The sequence below is a fragment of the Nycticebus coucang genome, chromosome 2 (assembly GCF_027406575.1).
Source record: "Nycticebus coucang isolate mNycCou1 chromosome 2, mNycCou1.pri, whole genome shotgun sequence".
Taxonomy (NCBI): domain Eukaryota; kingdom Metazoa; phylum Chordata; class Mammalia; order Primates; family Lorisidae; genus Nycticebus; species Nycticebus coucang.
In genome coordinates, this window is record NC_069781.1 from 3,691,821 (window position 1) to 3,713,045 (window position 21,225).

The 21,225-nt window shown below is 53.1% G+C and overlaps 1 protein-coding gene across 4 annotated transcripts in view; it reads left to right on the plus strand.

The window, feature by feature from the left end:
• The window catches only part of COL5A1 (collagen type V alpha 1 chain), a 170,484-nt gene that overhangs the window by 40,607 nt on the left and 108,652 nt on the right, over positions 1-21,225 (plus strand). For 3 of the 4 annotated variants that reach the window (XM_053558724.1, XM_053558706.1, XM_053558715.1), the window contains exons 3-4: positions 750-963; positions 5,290-5,452. In XM_053558724.1, coding sequence (XP_053414699.1) covers positions 750-963; positions 5,290-5,452 — 377 coding nt within the window. Of the gene's footprint in view, positions 1-749; positions 964-4,138; positions 4,274-5,289; positions 5,453-21,225 lie in introns of those variants that run through there. The other variant, XM_053558735.1, reaches the window with a different exon arrangement.

Here is a 21,225-nt window from a genome sequence, read left to right on the forward strand (position 1 = left end):
ACCTTCCCACCAGGATCAATGCAGAGGAGGGGCTGAGGCCTCCTGTTGCACAGATGGACCATGGGGAGGCTTGAGGAGCGGGCCTGGGCAAGCTCGGCAGGGCAGCTCGGGTCTGCCTCTGGTGACCTCAGACGGTTTCTGGCCCATGTTGCAAGGGGCATTTCCTCCTGTCAACACACAAGGGATTAAAAAAATTAAATTTGGATTGAAGTCTTCTAATTTATTTTGACTTTTTCTGTGTTTGGCAAGTTGACTAGGAAGTGTCAAAAAGCACACTTCCAGCCGTGATCCTACAGCTGTTGCCTCCCTTCTCCTCCCCCCCCCACCTCCCCCTGCCTCCCCCCTGTCCCCCCGCTTCCCCCAGTGAAGGCCGAGTGATTGGACGCTGTGCAGGATACAAAGCTGCCTCAGAAACAGCCTCTGCCCAGGGCCAGCTCGCAGTCTGGGAGCTGATAACTGGGATTTATATGCAGATATTTTGACATACAGGAGGGAAGGTGGAGGTGAGGGCTCCCACATGGAATGACCAGTCCCTTCCTGGAGGCATTGCATTTGAATGGACCTTGGAGGGGTCAGGCTTGGACAAGTGGCACTAGGAAAGGGCTCTAGGAACAGTTTGATCAAAGCACAGAGGCACAGTAGATGGCTGTGTACGGCCAGGTCCTGGCAATGGTTTGTCTGCAGAGAGCCACAGGTGGGCAGGGGGAGGGGCTTCCTGACTGCCTTCTCACCTCTGTCCTCTGTTCCAGCATCCACATTTCCCGAGGACTTCTCCATCCTCACCACTGTGAAAGCTAAGAAAGGCAGCCAGGCCTTCCTGGTCTCCATCTACAATGAGCAGGGCATCCAACAGCTCGGCCTGGAGCTGGGACGCTCGCCCGTCTTCCTCTATGAGGACCACACGGGGAAGCCAGGGCCAGAGGACTATCCCCTCTTCAGGGGCATCAACCTGTCAGATGGCAAGTAAGTGGGCATGCTGGGAACCCCATCCTGCTGGAGGGGGCGATAGGCTGTCTAGCGCCTGCTGGCTGGATATGGGGCATCACAGCGGCCATCACGGCTGGCACTGAGACCACCTCAGGTGTGGCGGCAGGGGGAGGGACGCTAAGCTGGAGCCCCGAGACCTGGGTCAGCTCTGTGCCTGTGGCGGGTCTTCTCTCTCCTCAGGCACTAGAGCGTGTCCAGCGCTAGCCTCTTTGTATCAGAAAGGGAAGCAGGAGGTTGTGTTGTTATGCCCAACTTGCTCTAGAAAGGATTTAATGCAGGGGTGTCCAGCCCATGGCCTGCAGAGCCCAGGATGGCTGTGAATGAGGCCCAGCACAAAATCGTAAGCTTACTTAAAACATTATGAAAACTTTTTTGTGATATTTTGGTAGAACTCGATTGTGTGGTTCTCGAGCATGAAATTTGTAGATGACATCACGTCACAATGTCACATAAAATAAACATACGTGTGCTCTCGCTGTTTGTACACATGCGAGATTTCAGCCTTACATGGTGTGTGGCTTCCTGTGTGTTGTCGTCTGAGCTCGGTCGAACTGACACCATCAGATGTCACATGTGCTCGTGGTGACTTGCCAGGCAGCGATTACTAATAATATTTCAGCCACCTTTGCAATGTTGGGTATTTGATGTTGTTTAGGAGTCAGGTGAGTGTTCTTATTTGATTAAAGTACTTCCACTCCTCGGCGCTGCCTCGTACATCAATCCCCCGCGTGCTTTACAGTCAGCCTGGCTTCACCTACACTCACACGGGCCCTTATTTATCATTATATTTTTATTCCCAGAATGGTTTCTACGTCTCAAAAGAAAACAGAGCACAAAAGAAAAATTCCAGATGAAGGATGATTGTTCCATGAAAAGTGGCTGGATCACTACTTTTTTCGTTGAGGCAAATATTAAGGTGCTCTGCTTAATTTGTAGGGAATTTGTGCAGGTTTTCAAAGACCGTAATTTGAAAGGCAGTATACACAAAAACACACTGCCCGGTCCAATGGGTGTGAAGGGTTGTGCTGTGTTGTTGTCCTCAGAACTAGATGCTCAGAGACTCAGAGGTAAGCACTGCACACAGAATGATTATTATGAGAGGGAGACCAAGGCTCGCTCAGGCCTGTGGTGACTTCCCACATTTATTGGGTGTTTTTATACACAGCACTAGTCAAAAGAAGAAAAAGGTATAGAAATAGAAGAAGGAACATCTAATGGAGAAATCATAAAGACTGCTGAGAAATTCTGTGTTCAGCACACATGCTGCTGGACACATACACAGCTAGTTCTAAATCGAGAACCTTTGCTCAACACTTTGCCGAAGGCTTAACCACGACGGCTTCTAGCTGTCTTGTTCTTGATTGATTAGTTCCCTAAAACTTAAGAAAGAATAGTTTGCTAAAAGGAGAAAAGAGAGAGCACTTTTCCCGCAACCTCCACAGGTGCCCAGCCCCCAGCTGCAACCGTGCGAAGCCCTCGGTAACTTTCCTTTCTGTGAACATTTAACTGATTGTTCTTACTAGCCCGGGCATGTCCACAAAGAAAGAAGTTTTTCCATCTTAGGGCAATGTTCCTCGGGGAGCACATGAGGCCATGTCTCTTGCTTTGGTTGGGGGGCCAGTACCTCTCCAGTGCTACAAGGACAAAACAGCAGAACTGAAAAAAGTTTGTGTTCTCAACAGAATTTTTTTAAAGTTACAAGTCAGATGGATTCCACTGTGAAAGCTAGTTATGTGGTAGCATATTTAATAGCAAAATTATCAAAACCATTTACTGATTTTGAGTTTATTAAGCAATATATGGAAAGCCTGGCAGATATCTTTTGCCCTGAAAAAAAGGGTGGATATTTCTAAAATCAGTTTGTCTCACCAGACGATAGCCAGGCAAATTAAAGAAATTGGAAAATCTACTGAAAGAATGTTGGAGAGTACAGCTGCTGATTTTAAATTTTATGCTTTGGCACTGGACGACGGCTCTGACGCTACAAATACAGCTCAACTTGCCGTTTTTGTTAGAGCGGATGATGATGAATAGAATGTCACTGAAGAGATGGCTTTCTTAGTGCCATTAAAGACACAGATAAAACGGGATTTATGGGAAACAGTAGAAAGTACATTAAGGTGATTTTCTTTGTCCATCGTCAACATCTCTGGTATAGTTATTGATGGTGCTCTGGCGGTGGTGGGTAAAGGAGAGAGGCTAGTGAAGTTAATAGAAGACCAAGCAATTGCTGCCCCAAACTCACGTCTGATGAAGGATCATTGCATAGAACCTAGAGAAAATTTATGTGCAAAATCTTTAAAAGTGGATAACATCATGCAAATCGGTCATCCAGGCTGTGAATTTCATAAGGGGCAAGAGATTGAATCATCGCCAGTTCCAGGAATCCTTTAAAAGTATGTTACTATGGTGTCATCATTTACTTTTCAGAAGATGGCTGAGGGGAGGCCAAACATTGAAAAGATTTTTTGATTTGTGACGTGTTATCAAAGTTGTTTATGGTATCCAAAACCAAATTTGTGCCAGAATTTGATGATGAAAACTGGTTTATAGATTTAGTATTTTTAGTGGATTTAACCACTCATTTAAATGAGTTACACCTGTGTCTTCGAGGTGAAAATCGATATGTTGTTTCAAAACATAACAGCATTACAGATGAAACTGAAATTATGGCAAGCTCAAATGAAGGCAGATAATTTTATGCATTTGTAAAAATAGGCAGCCTTGCTTTCAATTTGACACAAGAATTTGAAAACAAATTTCAGGATTTCTGGGAAAAAAATCTATTTCTGTGCATTCGTGTCTTTATTTGCAGTTGACATAAATATGTTACCTGCCAATTTTTTTTCTTTTTCTTTCTTTCTTTTTTTTTTGCAGTTTTTTGGCCGTGGCTGGGTTTGAACCTGCCACCACCTCCGGCACATGGGGCCGGCGCCCTACTCCTTTGAGCCACAGGCGCTGCCCACCTGCCAATTTTCAAATGGAATGCACAGAGCTGCAATCTGACATTCAGCTAAAGAAAAATCTGATCATGTCTCTTTACCGGACTTTTCTAGGTCCTGTCTTCTCAGAGACAAATATCCCTCGCTTCCCAATCACGCCTTATTCATGTCATTGCTTTTTTGGCAGCCCCCGCATTTTGTGAGCAAGTATTTTCAATAATGAAGCACATTAAGAGCAAAACTAGAACCAAAACATCTGATGAGCTCCTTGAGACTCACTGAGAATTGGAACTACTTCCCTCAAACCAGATGTTGATGTGTTAGCCTCTCAAATACAATGTCAGGTATCCCACCAGTTTTGTGTTGCCCACTTTTACATAGATAATAAAAAAATTCAAAAAACCCGAACACGTTTTATTGCTTAGATATATGTACATTTCTATAGTAGCGATTGCAAACTTGGGACTTGCTTGACGATTCTAAGACTGTCTGACCGGGCTGCAGAATTAGGATGATTACGTGAGGACTTTTTGTTAATGTGTGGTGGCAGATATTACAGAAGTTATGCACAGGCCCTTTTTTTTTTCTTTCTTTTTTTGCTTTCAATTTTCATTATTGTTTGTGTGTTTGATGTGTGGCCCAAGACAACTCCTCTTCTTCCAGTGTGACTCAGGCTGAAAGGTTGGATGCCCCTGATTTAAGGTACCCTGCAAGGTACAGATGCATTAGATGTGGGAGTGAAGGACAAGACAAACAGAAGGAAGTCTTGCCAGAGTTCTGTGCTGGGTGCACGCCTCCATGCTCGTGGGGCAAAATCACCTTCTGCACGGGGAATGCATCAGAGGTCCTGCCTGAAGACCTTGAGGATGAGATTCGTGTTCCTCCCTCAGTCTCATTCTGCCATTTTCTGTGACAATTTGGTCTTGTCCGGAAGACTTTAGGTTGTCATCAGGGTTCAAATGACACACACAGGACTTGCAGTCTTCTGCCAGTGTCAGAATGTGATGGCTGTCTCCCTGCTACTCCACCAGTGCTGGGACAGCTGCCACTGGGCGTGCACGCTGGAGTTCTGAGCCCCACACTCGTCCCCGAACTTGGGGACCTGTGAGGAGCCCACAGGTTCAGACAACCGTCCTCACTTGAGAGACGAGAATTCTGAGGTTTCTGGACTTTAAGTCGTTCTCACAATGGCACGTGGTGTTGCTGGGACCTGTGCCTGGACCTGTCCCACCCCAGGGGCTGGGCTTCCATGTGCCAAGTCCTGTTGCAGCTGTGCATAGACCCCTCCTGTGTCTCCAGGGATTTTCAGCGAGGCCACCTGGATTGGCACCAGTGATACAAGCCCCTCTTTTCTTTGCAGGTGGCATAGAATTGCTCTCAGCGTTCACAAGAAAAATGTCACCTTGATCCTTGACTGTAAAAAGAAGGCCACCAAATTTCTGGACCGCAGCGACCACCCCATGATAGACATGAACGGCATCATTGTGTTCGGCACTCGGATCCTGGATGAGGAGGTGTTTGAGGTAAGCAGGGCCCTGTGCCCACACTGCTGCCCCAAGGCCTGTCTCCTCCATTGGGGACTGGCTGGTGTTCCTGTGTGGTCAGGAGCCTCTGCCACCGTCCTAAGGGATGTTTGTGGTCTGTGGGAAGGGAGGAGCTAGACCTGCCGCTGTTTTTAGGTCATGTGGGGATGGCAGTGGCCACCTTTGTCTCAGGGCCCTGTGTCTCCTGGGTGCCAGGCTGGGGAGGACATGTGGCTCTGGCCAGCCTTGACCCAGGGCTTGTGGAGACATGAAGACTTCTCCTTTCTTATGTCTGAGGGCCACCCTGTGAAGGGGTTGGTCACACTCAAAAGACTTGGAGGGCAGAGCTGGCCACTGCATGGTGCATCAGGAAGACCCCTGCTGACCTAATTTAGGGACAGCCTGACCCAGCAGTGTCTAGCTGGAAGGCCTGCTTTCCTGGGGACTGGCTCAGACACTGGAGTCTGGAAGGCTGAGCAGAGTGGGCTCTGGGGCCTTCACTTCTGCCTGTGGGAGCTTCATGGATTGGGGCTCAGCCCATGGGGACTCTCTGACCCATGGCCAGGAAGCAGGTAGAGAATCTCTCCAGGGGGCCAGTGACACCCCTCCCCTACCCGCTGCCCCGTGGAGGGCTTCTAGAATTTCAGGCTCCAGGCCCAGGCTTCTGAGGTGCTGGGACAGCAGCGCTGCAGGGTGGGGAACCTGCTTCCCGAGAGCACTCAGGAGGTGATGCCCCCTCTGCCTGGGAGAGGGACAGCCGGGATGTCCCGCTGGCTCCTTGTCCCCTTACAGAGACAAGGCTCTGCAGAGGTTTGGTCTGCACCAAGGGCTCTATGGCCAACATGGGCGTACGACGGCTGGATGGTTCCTCAGGGCTTTCCTGGCTCTCACGTTTCCTCCCCAGAGAGGGGACAGATCAGGGCAGTGTTTCCTTCTGCACTTCCTGAAACTGAAGCTCAGGTGTGCGGCTGTGTTTTGGTGCCGTCTCCTGCATCTGGCCCGCCATGTTTCATTTCTGGGGTGGCGTCCTCGGGGCTGTGCATCTTCTTGGCAACTTGGGGTCCACTGGGGACACAGTGTTGACTCAATCTTGGGGTTCTGCCGAGGGCACGCAGGGGACATGCAGGTGCTCTCCCCACTTCCATGCTAATGGCAGCGACGTCTGCAGGTGGGGCAAGGGAGGTCCTTCTGGCCCTGCCACTCTAAGCATGTGAGGAGAATGAGATTCTGCAAGTCTCTTCATCAAATTGTAACAGGCCCCACACAGCGTCACCATGGAGAGGTGGGCAGGACGCTGGGTGGACCCTCAGCTCTGTTGTGTGTTAGATTGGGGCATAGGGCAGGTTGCTTTGCTATTTCTAAACCTCCAACTTCTCCGTCTGTAAAATGGGACCATAAACATGAGCACTTCCTGGAGCTGTGGCGAAAGTCCCGTGAGGTTAGATGTAGTGACACACTGGCCTCCAGCCTCCTGCGCAGTGCCTGAGAACATGTGACTGTGCTGAGGGTGTTAATCTGGGGCCCGGCAGGTGGACAAGGTGGACAGGCAGGACAGAGCTGGTGGTCCAGTGCTGACAGCCAAGGAGAGGTCAAACAGGCCCATTAGGAGAGGGTGGGGCCGGGGTGGGGGCTCTGCTAAACTTGGCAGCTGCCTGCGGGTCAGGTTTCCAGGAGGCTACAGCCTGGGTCTTCGGTAGGGTGGGGTGATGCTGCCAACCCATGCCAGTTATAAGACACACCTGCTGGACACACTGCTGACAGGACTTGCTCCGGGGCTGGGATGAATGGCGGGACGTCCAGGGCTGTCCTCAGCCAGACAGGAGGCTGCTTCTGGGCCCTTCTGGGGCAGCTGGTATTCAAAGCTGGCTCAGGAGTTGCATGGGTAGGGTCCCAGTGACAGTTTTGCCCCTTGCTGGTAAGAGAATCTGGGCAAAGGAGGAGGCCTTGGGGAGCTTCAGCACTCTTGTTGTGACAGGTGGAGAGCAGGATGGCACTGGGGCATCGTAGGGGAGTGTGTCTGCTCAGCTTGGGTGCTGCTCAGCAGCTGAGACTCAGGGCTGTTGTTCCACCACCGTCCACGTTCCTGTGGCTCGAGGGTCTACACATGAAGGTAGGAAGGTGTGCTGAGGCCATGCAGGGGCAACGGGGGTTCCAGTGAATTTATCAGAATTAGCTTTTCCCCTGCTGTGCTAAGTCTCCCGTATTTCTGGCACCTCTTACGTACTCACTGTGTACTTACTGTAAAGATTTAGGAAAAAGTTTGTATAATCTTAAAAAAACATTAGGATCCTAAAACAAATGCCACTTTCTGGATTTTCTGAGCAGGAAAAGCTCTTTTCCCACATGCACATACACAGTAAGAAACCACTGGTGGATGGAAGGAAGCGCTGATGTCAGCGGCCAGGGCTGGGCTGGAACCCTATCTCCCCCGTTTCCTAGCTGTGGGACCTTGGGAGTTGTATAACTTGAGACTCAATTTCCCCATCTGTAAAATGGGGACAATAGTAGGACTTACTCCATTTTTCTTGTGCCTGAGGCATATATAAGAATTAATTCACGGATAAAACATAGGAATGGCTCGCGGCAGGCATTCTGTGACTTAGCTATTATCAAAGAATGAAAATAACTTCTAATTGCAGAAAGAAGCGGATCTTGCAGTAAGGGGCTGATCTTCCCTCTCCAGCTCATTCTTCCCAGGAGCAGGGCAAGTTTCATTCTGCAGCTGGTGCCTGGCGACTCTGGTTGAGACTGTAGGTTGCTGATAGGTTCAGAGCAGCGTGTGTCTGGTGACCCAGTTTTTCCAGTTGTGCACTTTGATTTGAGAGAGAGTGGAGGCCAGGAATGAGAGATTTTTATTGACCACAAGCTGTCAATGGTCTGAAGGAGATGTTCTCCTAGGCGAGGGTTTCCTGGCTTTTAGTTGTTAGTTGTGTTCATGCTGGAAAATTGGGCCCGTCTTTCTTTTCTTTTTGAGGCAGAGTCTCACTACCTCGCCCTGGGTAGAGTGCCGTGGCGTCACAGTTCACAGCAACCTCGAACTCTTGGGCTTAAGCAATTCTCCTGCCTCAGCCTCCCAAGTAGCTGGGACTATAGGCGCCCACCACAATGACCAGCTATTTTTTGGCTGCAGTTGTCATTGTTGTTTGGCAGCCCTGGGCCGGGTTCAAACCTGCCAGCTCTGGTTTATGTGGCTGGTGCCCTAGCTGCTGAGTTATAGGCACCGAGCTAGACCCGTCTTACTTAATGAAGACCATGGAGCACAGTGACCGCTTCAGCAACTCAGGGCAACTTTTCTTTTTCTTTTATTCTTAACAGCATAATGATAAGGTTGGGTGAGTTGGTCTCAAAATCCTGGCCACCTTTTTTCTCATTGTAGGTGAAACAAAATTTTTGTTTCTTTTGGAATTAGTTCACTCTTTGCTTTCCAGCAGATGCCTCCCATTTGAACAGCTTGTGTTCTCTAGAGGTCTCCTAAAAACAGGGACCAGCACTGTTGAAAAATATTTCCCCAGCAGCCTTATTCCTCCCCTGGAAGATGACTTCCACATATTAAAAGCTAATTTGCCCCACAGCTATGAAGCCCTGTGGAGTGGGAGGATTCTGCGCTTTCCGTGGATGCTGGCTGAGCACCGCTGGTGCACGGTCCCCGAGGTTTGTGTTTGGTGCAAAACGTGCATGACCAGGCTCTAGAGCAGAGTTACTCAACCTTCCTAATGCTGCGGCCCTTTAATACAGTTACTGTGGGTTGCAACCCACAGGTTGAGAACTGCTACTCTAGAGAGAGAGTTTGTCTACACAGAATACCGGGGTTCTTCTCAGGGTGCATGTGGTCCCACAAAGGCCCCCTTCATCCAAAGTGAAGTGCCCTTGAGGGACAGAGCTGAGGATAGAGGCCCCTGGGGCCAAACTAAGTGCATCTCTCACAGCACAGTGGCAGCTATAGGCACTGTCACCATGCCTGTGGCCTCCCCGGGTACAGATGTCAGGCCACGGGCCCCCTTGGGCCTGGACCTCTCTGCCTCCCCAGTGCTGATCTGAGCCTGGCTCTGGTGGGGCTGCCTTGCTGTTGCAGAAGGTTGGACACTTGAGTCCCTTGCAGAGCCACCCAGGGAGCAGGTAACGTGCATGGCAGAGGCCTGCTCTTGGGGCCCAGGCCTTGAACTTCCTTCCTTCCTGATGAAGGCCTTGAGCCCAGCATCCTCAGTGGGAAACGGGGGTACTGGGGCTGCCTGTGGTGGTTGAGGTGGTGAGACGCAGTCTGTATTAGATGCCAGCTCCTCTGAAGGCCGCAGTGAACTGCCCTGACCCTAGACCTTGGAGGTCAGAGATGCTCTCTGGCCCATGGTTGGCGTTCACATGCTAATGACGTCAGGGGCAGTGTTAGCAGCCATGACTGAGATATGCTCTTTCCACCGTGGCATGGTCACAAATTGTCCCTTGTCTCAGCTTTTCTGGACTCACCGTGACAGTTAGGTGCTGTGGCACCTGCCTCAAAGATGAGGCCCTGAGCCCTGGGGAGGATGGAGACTCCAGGAGGCCCTTGGGGAAGGACTAACTGGCTGAGGGTCACACCAACCCGAGCTGGGGTTAGTGCTCCTGAGCCACCTCCAGCCTATGCCCACAGCTGCCTTCTCAGAAGCCCCCCTGGTGGGCCCCTGTCCTTCTTCCCTGGCAGAGCCCCCTAGGCTAGGCCCCATTCTGGTCCCATCCTGTAGGACGGGGTGATGTGAGCTGGGAACCAGTGGCTCACGTGGGCCACTGCTTTGCTGTCCGCCTTGCTGATGTGGCCGTGCTGGTCTCCTGCCGGCATGTTCTGAGGGAAAGAATGTGCTGGGGCCACCTGGGGCGTCATCCTGGGAAACTGCACACCACCCCTGTCTTGTCCCTTCTCCTGATGTACCTGTGCCTTGGGGCCAGTGATCATGGGGGTGTGGGTGGGCTGTTGTCTGAGGGCACAGCTCGCTGGCCCCCAAGATGTGAGAGACACCAGGCAGGCCGAGGGCCACCGTGCAGGGAGAGGCAAGAGAGGGTGCCAGAGCTGCCTGTGCAGGAAAGTCTCCTTTTAATCCAGGGCTTACTCAGGAACCAGCTTTGTGTTTTCAGAGACACAGACACGGCGGCCAGGGAGTGTGCTTGGCCTGTGGTGGAAGGTGGGCATGAGAGGCAGGGCATAGCCAAGTGAGAGGCAAAGCAGGCTCTGTGACAGTGGCCCACCCGCTCCGCCCTCCCTCCAGTCTCCCAGTGCATAGGAAGTTGGGGGAGGTCTCGCTGCCACCTCGTAGCTTGGGAAGCCTGTACCAGGGAGGGTGAGTCTCTTGCCAAAGGTCACCCAGGTAAATGGCAGCCAAGTAGTGTCCCGAGGGCCACAGGCAGGGGACCTGGGCTGCTTTGATGGTGCTGTGTGCCTGGCCTTGCTTCAGGCTCTGAGGCTCTGTCTTTGTGGCCCTGCACAGGCCCCTGAGGATGTAGGGGTCCCCTGGCCAGTGAGGTCTGTGAAGCCCTGGAACCTTCCAGGGAGAGTCAGCACAAGCTGTTTGCAAGGGCTGAGGCTCCCAGGGCTATCCTCACGCATGGCAGGGAATTGGACCCATGGAGCCTGCCCTGTCCCAGGCCCTGCCCCAGCTGGGGATAGAGCGTGGGGCTGGACTCTGCCCTTTCTTTCCATCCAGGCTTGCAGGGGCAGTGTTCTAGGTCTGGGGGGCAGGTCCGGCAGAGGATGTGGGGGCCCAGATGCAGGAGGGCCTGTGCCACGGGCATTGTGCTGGAAGGACGCCCTGCTGTGGGTGAGCTGTGCCAGGAGCGGGGCTGTGGAGGAGAATGAGACCTCCCCACCCCGAGACAGCTAGCTGGTTCCAGGCTGGGAGCCAAAGGTGCTATTAAGGCTGTTGAAGGGGCAACAAGACCCAACAGATAGTAAACTGGGCTATCCCTGTAAAGCCCCTGGGTGCTGGCGGGAAAAGTGCCAGAGTCAGGTCGGAGCTGCCAACGGCCCTCTGTCTGTCTGCCCCTTGAGAAACAGTGTGTTTCACCTAATCCCTCGTTCTCTGTTTCTAGGGGCCTGCCTTTTCCACTGACATGTTATTTCCTGGAGTGCATTGTCCCAGGCAGGAATGGGGCCTCCTCTGAGGAACACTTTATCTGTGACCATGAGGCAGCCTGGGGCTCCTCCATGGCACAGCTGGTGGAAGCGTCAGAGGCCCAGGTCCATGTCGCCTGTGTGACGTCCTAGGCCAGGCCCCTTTGAGCCTCCAGATTCTTCTAGGAGCCACCCTGTCACTCCCCTGCTAGCTGAGGGTTCCTCCGGGCTGGACACAGGACACAGCAGGGAAGGACACAGGCTCAGGGTCTCACATCTTAGTGGGTTGGAGAGCTGACAAGCAGGTGACCTGGCAGCCAGGGAAGTGGGGAGAGCGAGAACTGCTGTGGAGACAGCACACTTCATGGCCTGTAGGAGAGGAGGCACAGGCGTGACCAGGGAGCTGCACGCTGTGGGCCAGTGGATACTCCTGCAATGGTTTTGGCCTCTCTTGGTGGGTGGGGAGGCTGTGCCCCCAGTTCCCCAAGTGTCTCTGCATCTCTCATCCTCTCCGGGTCTGTGCCCACTTGCCTGACCCTAGTGGGAGAGGCCATGTGGTGGTTTGGGGGTGACTCTCAACACAAGATGGATTTGGTACCAGGCTTGGCCAGTGGGCAGCAGAAGGGGCTTCTACTGCCTGGGTAGTCCTGTGGGCCCCGCAGGTGGCACCTCTGTGCCCTCTCCTCAAGGTCAGTGGTAGTGCTGAGCCAGGTGTTCTCTGCCAGGGCCCCACAGGGCTGCTGGTGCTGGCCCTTCCGGAGTGCAGGCCCTGCCCTGCCCAGGCCAGGGTGGCTGCATTTGCAGCCCAGAGCAACTCCTTGGGGAGACTTCTTACACAGAGAAGCAGAGAGAGACCTGTGTGGGCACAGCGCAGTGTCACCAGGTTTGTAGATGGGGACAAGAAAGCCTCCAGAGCTGAGTCTGGGGGTCTGGCAGTGGGGAAATAGGAAGCCCAGACCCAGGCTTTCTAACCACGTGTCCTGGAGAGGGCTGGAGTGGGGAGGGCAGCGGCTGTGGCCAGGCCCAGTGGCAGGTGGAATATATCTGGAAGGGCCTGGAACTTCTAGCCCAGGCCCAAGACCTGCCTCCAGGCCTTGCCCTTTCTTAGCGTCCATTTGGGCTTTCTGTGGGAGCCTCTGGCGGCTGCTTCAGGCAGCCCCTGGTGCTGCAGTGTCCTCAAGCAGAGGCCAGAGCCTCCAGGCCGCACTTTCAACTCCATGCACATCACTTGGACTTTCCCTGACCCCTGGAAGAGACAGGAGTGTGGCCACAACACGTGATGACAAGCACAATACAGGTTTTGTTTCTGCCAGTTCTGGAGGCAGAGTTCCACGTCGGGGTGTGGGAGTGTCATGGTCCCTCTGAAGGCTCCAGGGAGTGTCCCTCTTGTCTCTTCCGGCTACTGGGGGTCCAGGTGTTCCTTGGCTTGGGGCCACATCCCTCCGAGCCCTGCCTCCCTGTCTCCACTCGGCCTGTCCCTTCTTCCCCATGCCTCACCTCCACGTGTCTCCTGTAAGACACTTGTCATTGGATTTAGGCCCTACCCTAATCTAGATTTTCTCATTTCAGAATCCTTAACTTAATTCCACCTGCAAATATCTTATTTCCAAATAAGGTTTCCTGTGAATACAGATTCTGGGGGTTAGGTAAGACTTGGATGCACCTTTTTAGGGCCACTTCCCCAGACCAGCATGGAAAGGTGTCATTCTCCACGAATTCTCATAGAGCACGTGAGCTTATAAGCGGCTCCTGGGTGTGACCATAGGGCTGGTTTCCAACCCCAGCTTTTTTGTGGGCTGCGTGGAGTTGGGTGAGGGGTGGGGTGGGCTCTTCCTGGCTGGAGGTGTGGTCGAGGCAGCCCTGGGTGCAGCCCCGGGTGTGGATGGGTGACCAGCTGGCCTCGGGAACCTGTGTGCAGGTAGAGAGGTGTGCTTGCCTCTCTGACTGTGGCGCAGGAGGGCTGGCCTGGGGCAGCGAGCTGGGGCCTGGCCTGCTGCCTGACAGGTGGCTGGGAGCCGGCTGGGCTGGTGCCAGCGACTGAGCTTACTGAGCTGTGCTGAGTGAGGTTGTTGCCAGCAGCTGGTGGAAGGTTTCCAGCCCCGTGGGACCCAGTGCAGAGGGGTCCAGGGTGACCCTGCAGAGTCAGGCAGGGCTGTTGGACTCCGCCTGAAAGGGCTTTGAGTTTGTTGCGTGGAAACTGTGAGCAGCAGGCCCGGCTCCCAGCCTGCGGGGCTGATGTGGTGTTGGAAAAGCAGCCTGGTCCAGCAGCCGGCATCATGCCAGGCTTACAGTGGACGTTCTGATGGGTGGGTCCCAGGAGGATGAGCACCACGGGGCTCTGGGAAGGGACCCACAATGCTGGAGGGTCACGGGGAGGAGGGCCCCTGGGGCAGGCAGCGTCATGTGGGAGGAGGTGCTGAGGGCCAGAGTGTCTCCTGCAGGACGGGGCATAACAGCCGAGGGTAGCCGCCCACCTGAGCCCAGGAGCTGCCACCCGTGGCTGATGGGCCTGGGGGGTCCTGACCTGAAAGTGGAGCTTTTTCCTCAGCACAGTGGCCAAGGGCCTTGCTTACTATTCCTATGCCCTTGGGCTAGGCCTGAGACTCACTTTCCCCACCTGGAAGACAGGGATGTCAGGCTTGTGGTGTGGACGAAAGGCGAGCAAGCCTGAGAAGGCCCTTTCCACGGGCCAGCCCCGCGAGCCCCTCCTCCTTCAGTGAGATGCACGTGCCTGGCCGTGGGCTGCCAGAAGTTTCTGGACACACCTGAGGCAGCTGTTGTTTACTATCGTTATTGTGGTTATAATTATCGTCACTGCCCCACCTTAACACTGGTGCAGTTTGTTGGATGCTGCTGTGGGGAGGGAGGGGGCCACCTTGCAGGGCAGCCAGCATGGGGTGGGGAACAGGGAATAGAGCACCCCAAACTGGCATGGCCCTTCCCTGGCCACGTGCCTCTGGGGTGTGAACTACTGACCCTTTGCTTGAGCCCTTTCTAGCCTCAAGAGAAAAAGCCTTCATGAGGCTCGGGGCTCGGGTTTGCTCTGCCTCCAGCTTGCTCTGGGGAGGCTGCCTGACTCTTCTGCAGACCCAGACCAGATAGCCCCGGGGGCCGGGCAGGCGGATGCTGACACAGGGCCTGTGTGGGCCTGCAGCCCATGTGCCCAGGATGTGGGGCCAGAGGTGTCTTGCCAGCCAGTTGTGCTAATGAGCAGGTTTGTTGGAGGCCTTTTGACGTTTTTTGCTCTAAATCTTGATCTCTGAGCACATGGAAAATCTGCCTATGAATCATCTTCCTGCCTGTTTTGAAGCTCTGCCAGCAGGTGAGGACAGGAGCTTTGCCGGGGCCACCTCTGCACCTAGGGTCGAGCCTTGGCGTGAGCCCCAGGCAGGGCAGGGAGGCTGCGGGCTAGTGTGCTGTGGTCAATACTTGTTAAAAAAAACCCAAGGCACTGAGATTTGGTGCTCAGAGTGGTGAAGCCACCTACCCAGCATCACACAGCTGGGAACTGGCGGGCGGAGCCAGCTTCCAGGTCTGGAGCCTTCCTAGGCAGACGTCTGGGTTCTCAGGTGAAGGGGCCAGGGCTTTGGTCTCAGATGTCAGACTCCACCTGAGTCCTGTCTCCTGTGCTCCTGCGAGGCAGCTTCCTGTGTCTCCTCAATGAAGTCCCCACTCTCCATTCACATCTCCCTTCGGGCGGCTGACCTTCTCCCCACACAGCCAGGGCCTGCTCTGCCCACAGGTGCTGGCCCTCTTGGGACAGATGGCCCCGGTTCTCCCCTCCCTAGGTTCCTGGGCCCGTGAGTGGGCCCGGCTCAGCCCCGGACACCCTGTCCCCTCTCTCCCGCCCCCTCCCGTGCTTTCTCCTTACTGTTTGTTCCCTCTCCTCGTCCCCTCTTCCTGTCTTCTCTCCTTCAGGTATCCTTCTTGTGTCCCCTTCCTGTCCCTTCTTTATCTTTCCCTGTCTTCTTTCCATGGCTCCTTCCTGTCCCCTTTCCTTTCTGTCACAACCTCTTCCTGTCTACTTTCCTCCCTGTCCACCTTCCTTCCTGTCCCCTCTTTTTTCTTTCCTCCCTCCTTCTTGTCTCTTCCCTTCCTGTCTTCTCTCCTTCCTGTTCCATTCTTCCTGTCCCCTCTCCTGGTCTCCCCTTTCTTGTCCCCTCTCCTTCCTGTCCTCCCTTCATGTCCCTGCTCCTACTTGTCTTCCTTTTCCTGTCCTTCTCCTTCCCACCCCCTCCTTCCCGTCTCTCTCCTTCCTGTCTCTCTCCTTCCTGTCTCTCTTTCCTTCCTGTCTCCCTCCTTCATGTCTCCCTTTCCCTGTCTCCCTCCATCCCGTCTCTTTCCTTCCTGTCTCTCTTTCCTTCCTGTCTCTCTCTTCCTGTCTCTCTTTCCTTCCTGTCTCCCTCCTTCATGTCTCCCTTTCCCTGTCTCCCTCCATCCCGTCTCTCTCCTTCCTGTCTCTCTTTCCTTCCTGTCTCTCTCCTTCCTGTCTCTCTTTCCTTCCTGTCTCCCTCCTTCATGTCTCCCTTTCCCTGTCTCCCTCCATCCCGTCTCTCTCCTTCCTGTCTCTCTTTCCTTCCTGTCTCTCTCCTTCCTGTCTCTCTCCTTCATGTCTCCCTTTCCCTGTCTCCCTCCATCCCGTCTCTCTCTTTCCTGTCCCTCTCCTTCCTGTCTCTCTTTCCTTCCTGTCTCTCTCTTCCTGTCCCTCTCCTTCCTGTTTCCCTCCTTCCTGTCTCTCTCCTTCCTGTCTCTCTTTCCTTCCTGTCTCTCTCTTCCTGTCCCTCTCCTTCCTGTTTCCCTCCTTCCTGTCCCTCTCCTTCCTGTCTCTCTTTCCTTCCTGTCTCTCTCTTCCTGTATCTCTCCTTCCTGTCTCTCTCTTCCTGTCCCTCTCCTTCCCGTCTCTCTTTCCTTCCTGTCTCTCTCCTTCATGTCTCCCTTTCCCTGTCTCCCTCCATCCCGTCTCTCTCCTTCCTGTCTCTCTTTCCTTCCTGTCTCTCTCTTCCTGTCCCTCTCCTTCCTGTTTCCCTCCTTCCTGTCTCTCTCCTTCCTGTCTCTCTCTTCCTGTCCCTCTCCTTCCTGTTTCCCTCCTTCCTGTCCCTCTCCTTCCTGTCTCTCTTTCCTTCCTGTCTCTCTCTTCCTGTATCTCTCCTTCCTGTCTCTCTCTTCCTGTCCCTCTCCTTCCTGTCTCTCTTTCCTTCCTGTCTCTCTCCTTCATGTCTCCCTTTCCCTGTCTCCCTCCATCCCGTCTCTCTCCTTCCTGTCCCTCTCCTTCCTATCTCTCTCTTCCTGTCTCTTTCCTTCCTGTCCCTCTCCTTCCTGTTTCCCTCCTTCCCGTCACTCTCTCTTCCTGTCTCTCTCTTCCCATCTCTCTCCTTCCTGTCTCTCTCCTTCCTGTCCCTCTCCTTCCTGTCTCTCTCCTTCCTGTCTCTCTCTTCCTGTCCCTCTCCTTCCTGTTTCCCTCCTTCCTGTCCCTCTCCTTCCTATCTCTCTCTTCCTGTCTCTTTCCTTCCTGTCTCTCTCTTCCTGTCCCTCTCCTTCCTGTTTCCCTCCTTCCCGTCACTCTCTCTTCCTGTCTCTCTCTTCCCGTCTCTCTCCTTCCTGTCTCTCTCCTTCCTGTCCCTCTCCTTCCTGTCTCTCTCCTTCCTGTCTCTCTCTTGCTGTCTCTCTCCTTCCTTTCTCTCTCTTCCTGTCTCTCTCCTTCCCATCCCTTTCCTTCTTTCCACCCTCCTTCCTGCTCCTGCCTGCCCCAGTCTTGGCACTTCATTGTTCAGTGCCCCCTCTCTATTCTCTGCTGGGAATTTTTTGACTGCAGGCACCAGGCCTCCCCAGGACGTGTCTGTCCAGTTGCTTCCATCCTTTCCCTGTCCTGGCCTTGTCCACCTCCAGGTCCTTCAGAACAGTCTGCAGGATGGTCAGGCAGCAGTCAGCACCTCTCAGCCCTCCTGGAGGCCTGGGGTTCACATCAGGCACGAGTTGTTCTGTGAGCAACACCTTCTCTCCAGGGCCCTGCCCCTGCCTGCTTGTGGGCTGTGCTTCCAGGACACGGTGGATTTGCTGCTAGGTTTCTGGGTTGGAAAGTATAGCTTTTCCCATGAGTTATCCACTGGGTCACCCAGTCTCACTTGTGTCTACTGGTGAGTTTAATACCAGGGGTGGCCATGGCACAGGTCCCATGAGGATGCCTCAGCCCACAGCATGGAGCTCCGTGTCGTGAGTGAGTGTGGATCACGGGACCATCTGCTCAGTGTGTGGAGTGGTCATGTGGAGCAGCTTGACCTCTGATGTAGCCTCTACTGCCCACCTCTCCTGCCTGCACCCCAGCAGGGAGTGTGTTGGTGCCTGATATGTAGAAATACCCAGGAGTCAAGTCAGTCATTGTTAAAGATGACACCAAGTCACTCTGAGATGACAGAATGAAGGCTCAGGAGCTTCTTTCAGATTGGGTCTGTGTTCTGGAACCAAGGAAATGAAATTCAGTGAGGAGAAATGTGAACTTCTGTGCTTAGGTTCAAAATAATTGATTGTGCAAGTGTAAGAAGTGGTGGCCCAAGCATTTTACATAAACTATTTTTGGGTCTATGGGTGTCAAACTTATTAGTGACCATTACTGTGATGCAAGGATCACAGGATGATCAAGGGTCTGGATCCTGTGCTGAACAGAGGCCAAGTCGAAGAACAGGGGGTCTGAGCTTAGGACACAGAAGGCAGATGGAGGGGAGGGTTGGTGGTCCGAGTGCACAGTTTTGACCAGGGGAAAGGGACTGAGACAGTGGCAGAGTAAAGATGGTGATGGGAAGTGAACCTCTGAGCATCCATCCCCCCCTCCAGGGCTCAGCTCTGAGCCACCTCCTCTGTGACACCTTCCTTGACCTCCCAGGCAGAATTAGTCTTTGCCACCTATGTGCCTGCCAAAGGAGAACAAAGAGCTGTTTTCTTCTCCCTGGAGACTTGAAGTTAGGGACACTGATTTATTAATCTTTATGTCCCTAAGACTTATCAGAGATGTGTGAGAAACACTGGTTGAATGAATAAAAGAATATAGCCCTTCGTGCTTTAAAATATTGAGAGGCTAGTGAGTCCTTTATAGGGACAGGAGAATGGTGGTGATGGTGGTGATGGTGAGGCTGATAGTGATGGTTATGGTGATGGTGGTGATATTAATGATGGATGTAGTAGTGTTGATGGAAATGGTGGGGATGGTGTGGTGGTGATGATAGTTGTGATAGTGATGGTGGTGATGGTGGGGATGGTAGTGGTGGTGGTGACGGTGATGCTTGTGGTGATGGTGATGTGGTAGTGATGGTGGTGGTGATGATGGGGATGGTGGTGATGGTGATGGTGTTGATGGTGGTGATGGTAGTGATGGTGATGGTGATAGTGATGATGGCAATTGTGCTAATGGTGATGGTGATGGTAGTGATGGTGATGATGGTGATGGTGGTGATGGTAGTGATGGTGATGGTGATTGTGGTGATAGTGGTGATGGTGGTGATGGTGATGATGACGATGTGGTGGTGATGGTGGTGGTGATGGTGATGGTAGTGATGGTGGTGGTGGTGATGGTGATGATGGTGATGGTGATGTGGTGGTGATGGTGGTACTGGTGATAATGGTGATGGTAATGATCATGGTGATGGTAGTGGTGATGGTGATGGTGGTGATGGTGATGCTTGTGGTGATGGTGATGGTGTTAATGGTGATGGTGATGCTTGTGGTGATGGTGATGATGGTGATGCTTGTGGTGATGGTGGTGATGGTGTTGGTGATGTGGTGGTGATGATGGTGATGGTGCTGACAGTAATGTGGCAGTGGTAATAGTGGTGATGGTGGTGATGGTGATGGTGGTGATAGTGTTGTTGCTGATGGTGATGAATGTAACCGTGGTGGTAATGATGATGATGATAGTGATAGTAATAACTGAGGTGATGACGATGATAATGGTGATGGTAACGGGGGTAGGAATGGTGATGTCATTGGGATGGTTGTGATGGGGATGATGAGGATCTTGTTGATGGTGATGCTAGAGGTGAAGGTGGTGATGGAGGGGATGGCGGTGGTGGTGGTGTTGTCATGGTTGTGGTCATGGTTCTGCAGGTGCAACATCATCCAGTCCTCAGTGATGTTGATCTCAGTATTTTCTTTATCAACAAACGGAAGTCTGGAGCGATGATTATGTGTGGAAGTCCTCACAGATGGCAAGGGCGGGAGCCAGTGCTCAGGCCACTATGGTCAACACCTCTCTTCCTTCCCTGGGGTTTGGGAGCACATGTCTCTGTGCTTAGTGGTGCTCTTGCGTTCTGTGGAGTACCGTTTCTGCAGGCCTGCTGCTCTGACAATACTCATGCAGAAAAGGATAGAACAGCACACTCATGCACTGCCCTTGTGACAAGTGGACCTTTGTCTGTGAGACCCATGTCCCATAGGTAACAGTGGCCTTTGAGGAGGTGGGCCATCCACCTTTTCTTGTTCTGGAAGATGAAGCCTGCCCTCTCTTGGTTTACTGAGCTGAACTTTGGTCACCATGGCCAGCTTCAGAGTCTATATTATGTGCCCTGCTCACAGTGTGACACTTTGCAGCCTGGTGCCAGTGCAATTGTGAGTAGACTCAACTTGAGATGTCCTGGGCAGATGGCTGCAGGTGGGCTCTGGAATGGGACTGGAAGAGGTGGGCACACACATGTGCATGAGGGGGGACATGGCAGGAAGGTTTCTGACCATGTGAATGTATTTTTTTAACACTCACTTTAATAGGGCTAAATTCATCCTCAGACTCCACAGGTGCTGTGAACATCATGGAGAAAATCATTTAGACTTCCTTTGGCTTAGGGTACTTTCTTTTTTCTTTCTTTCTTTCATTCTTTTATGTTGTTGCAGTTTTTGGCCAGGGCCGGGTTTGAACCTACCACCTCTGGCACATGGGGTTGGTGCCCCACTCCTTGAGCCACAGACGCCACCCGCGTACTTTGTTTTTTCAATGTTGTGTGACTCATGGATGAAAAATACTGAAGCAGGATTGTGAATGTGACTTGTTTTGGCCCATGAGAGCTGGAATGAGTCTGAGGATATAAGGGCGATGGGTCGTGGAGAGGGCCCCGTAGCATCGGCCAGCCTGCACTGGCTGCGTCTGTCTCAGACTCCACTGGGTCCGGGATAGGAGCGAAGCTCTGCAAGGGAGGGGTACTCTGTCCACAGAGGGCTGAGACTGTGTTTCTCGTTATCATTGGGAAATGCAGCCCCACTCCAGCTCTTGTTTGCAGAGGCCTGGGGCAGGATGTCACCCTCTGGGGCCAGTGTCATTTCCATCCTTGGCTGTCAGATGAGGGAAGTGCAGCTTGACACAGTTTGCACACTCCTGAGACCACTTAGCTGGCCAGGGGCAGGGATGGGATGTGAAGGCAGGAGAGCCAGGCCCCACTTTCCTTCCGTCCTGTGATAAGAAGCTGAGGCCCTGGGCCCTCCCTCGGCTGCGGGCAGCAACTAACTCATGCTGGGTGGCGCTTTGCAGGGGGTTGCCAGGCTGGGGGAAGTGGGTGCTGGGCAGACACGTGGCAAGGGCTTGCAGGCAGCTGGGCACTCAGAGCTTCCTTCTTGGTTTTGCTCCACGGATAAACACACTTGCCGACTAACTCACTCGCAGCCTCGAACAAGAAGGGTTTGTCCTCTCAAATGATTTGTGTCTCTGTGTTATGACCACAAA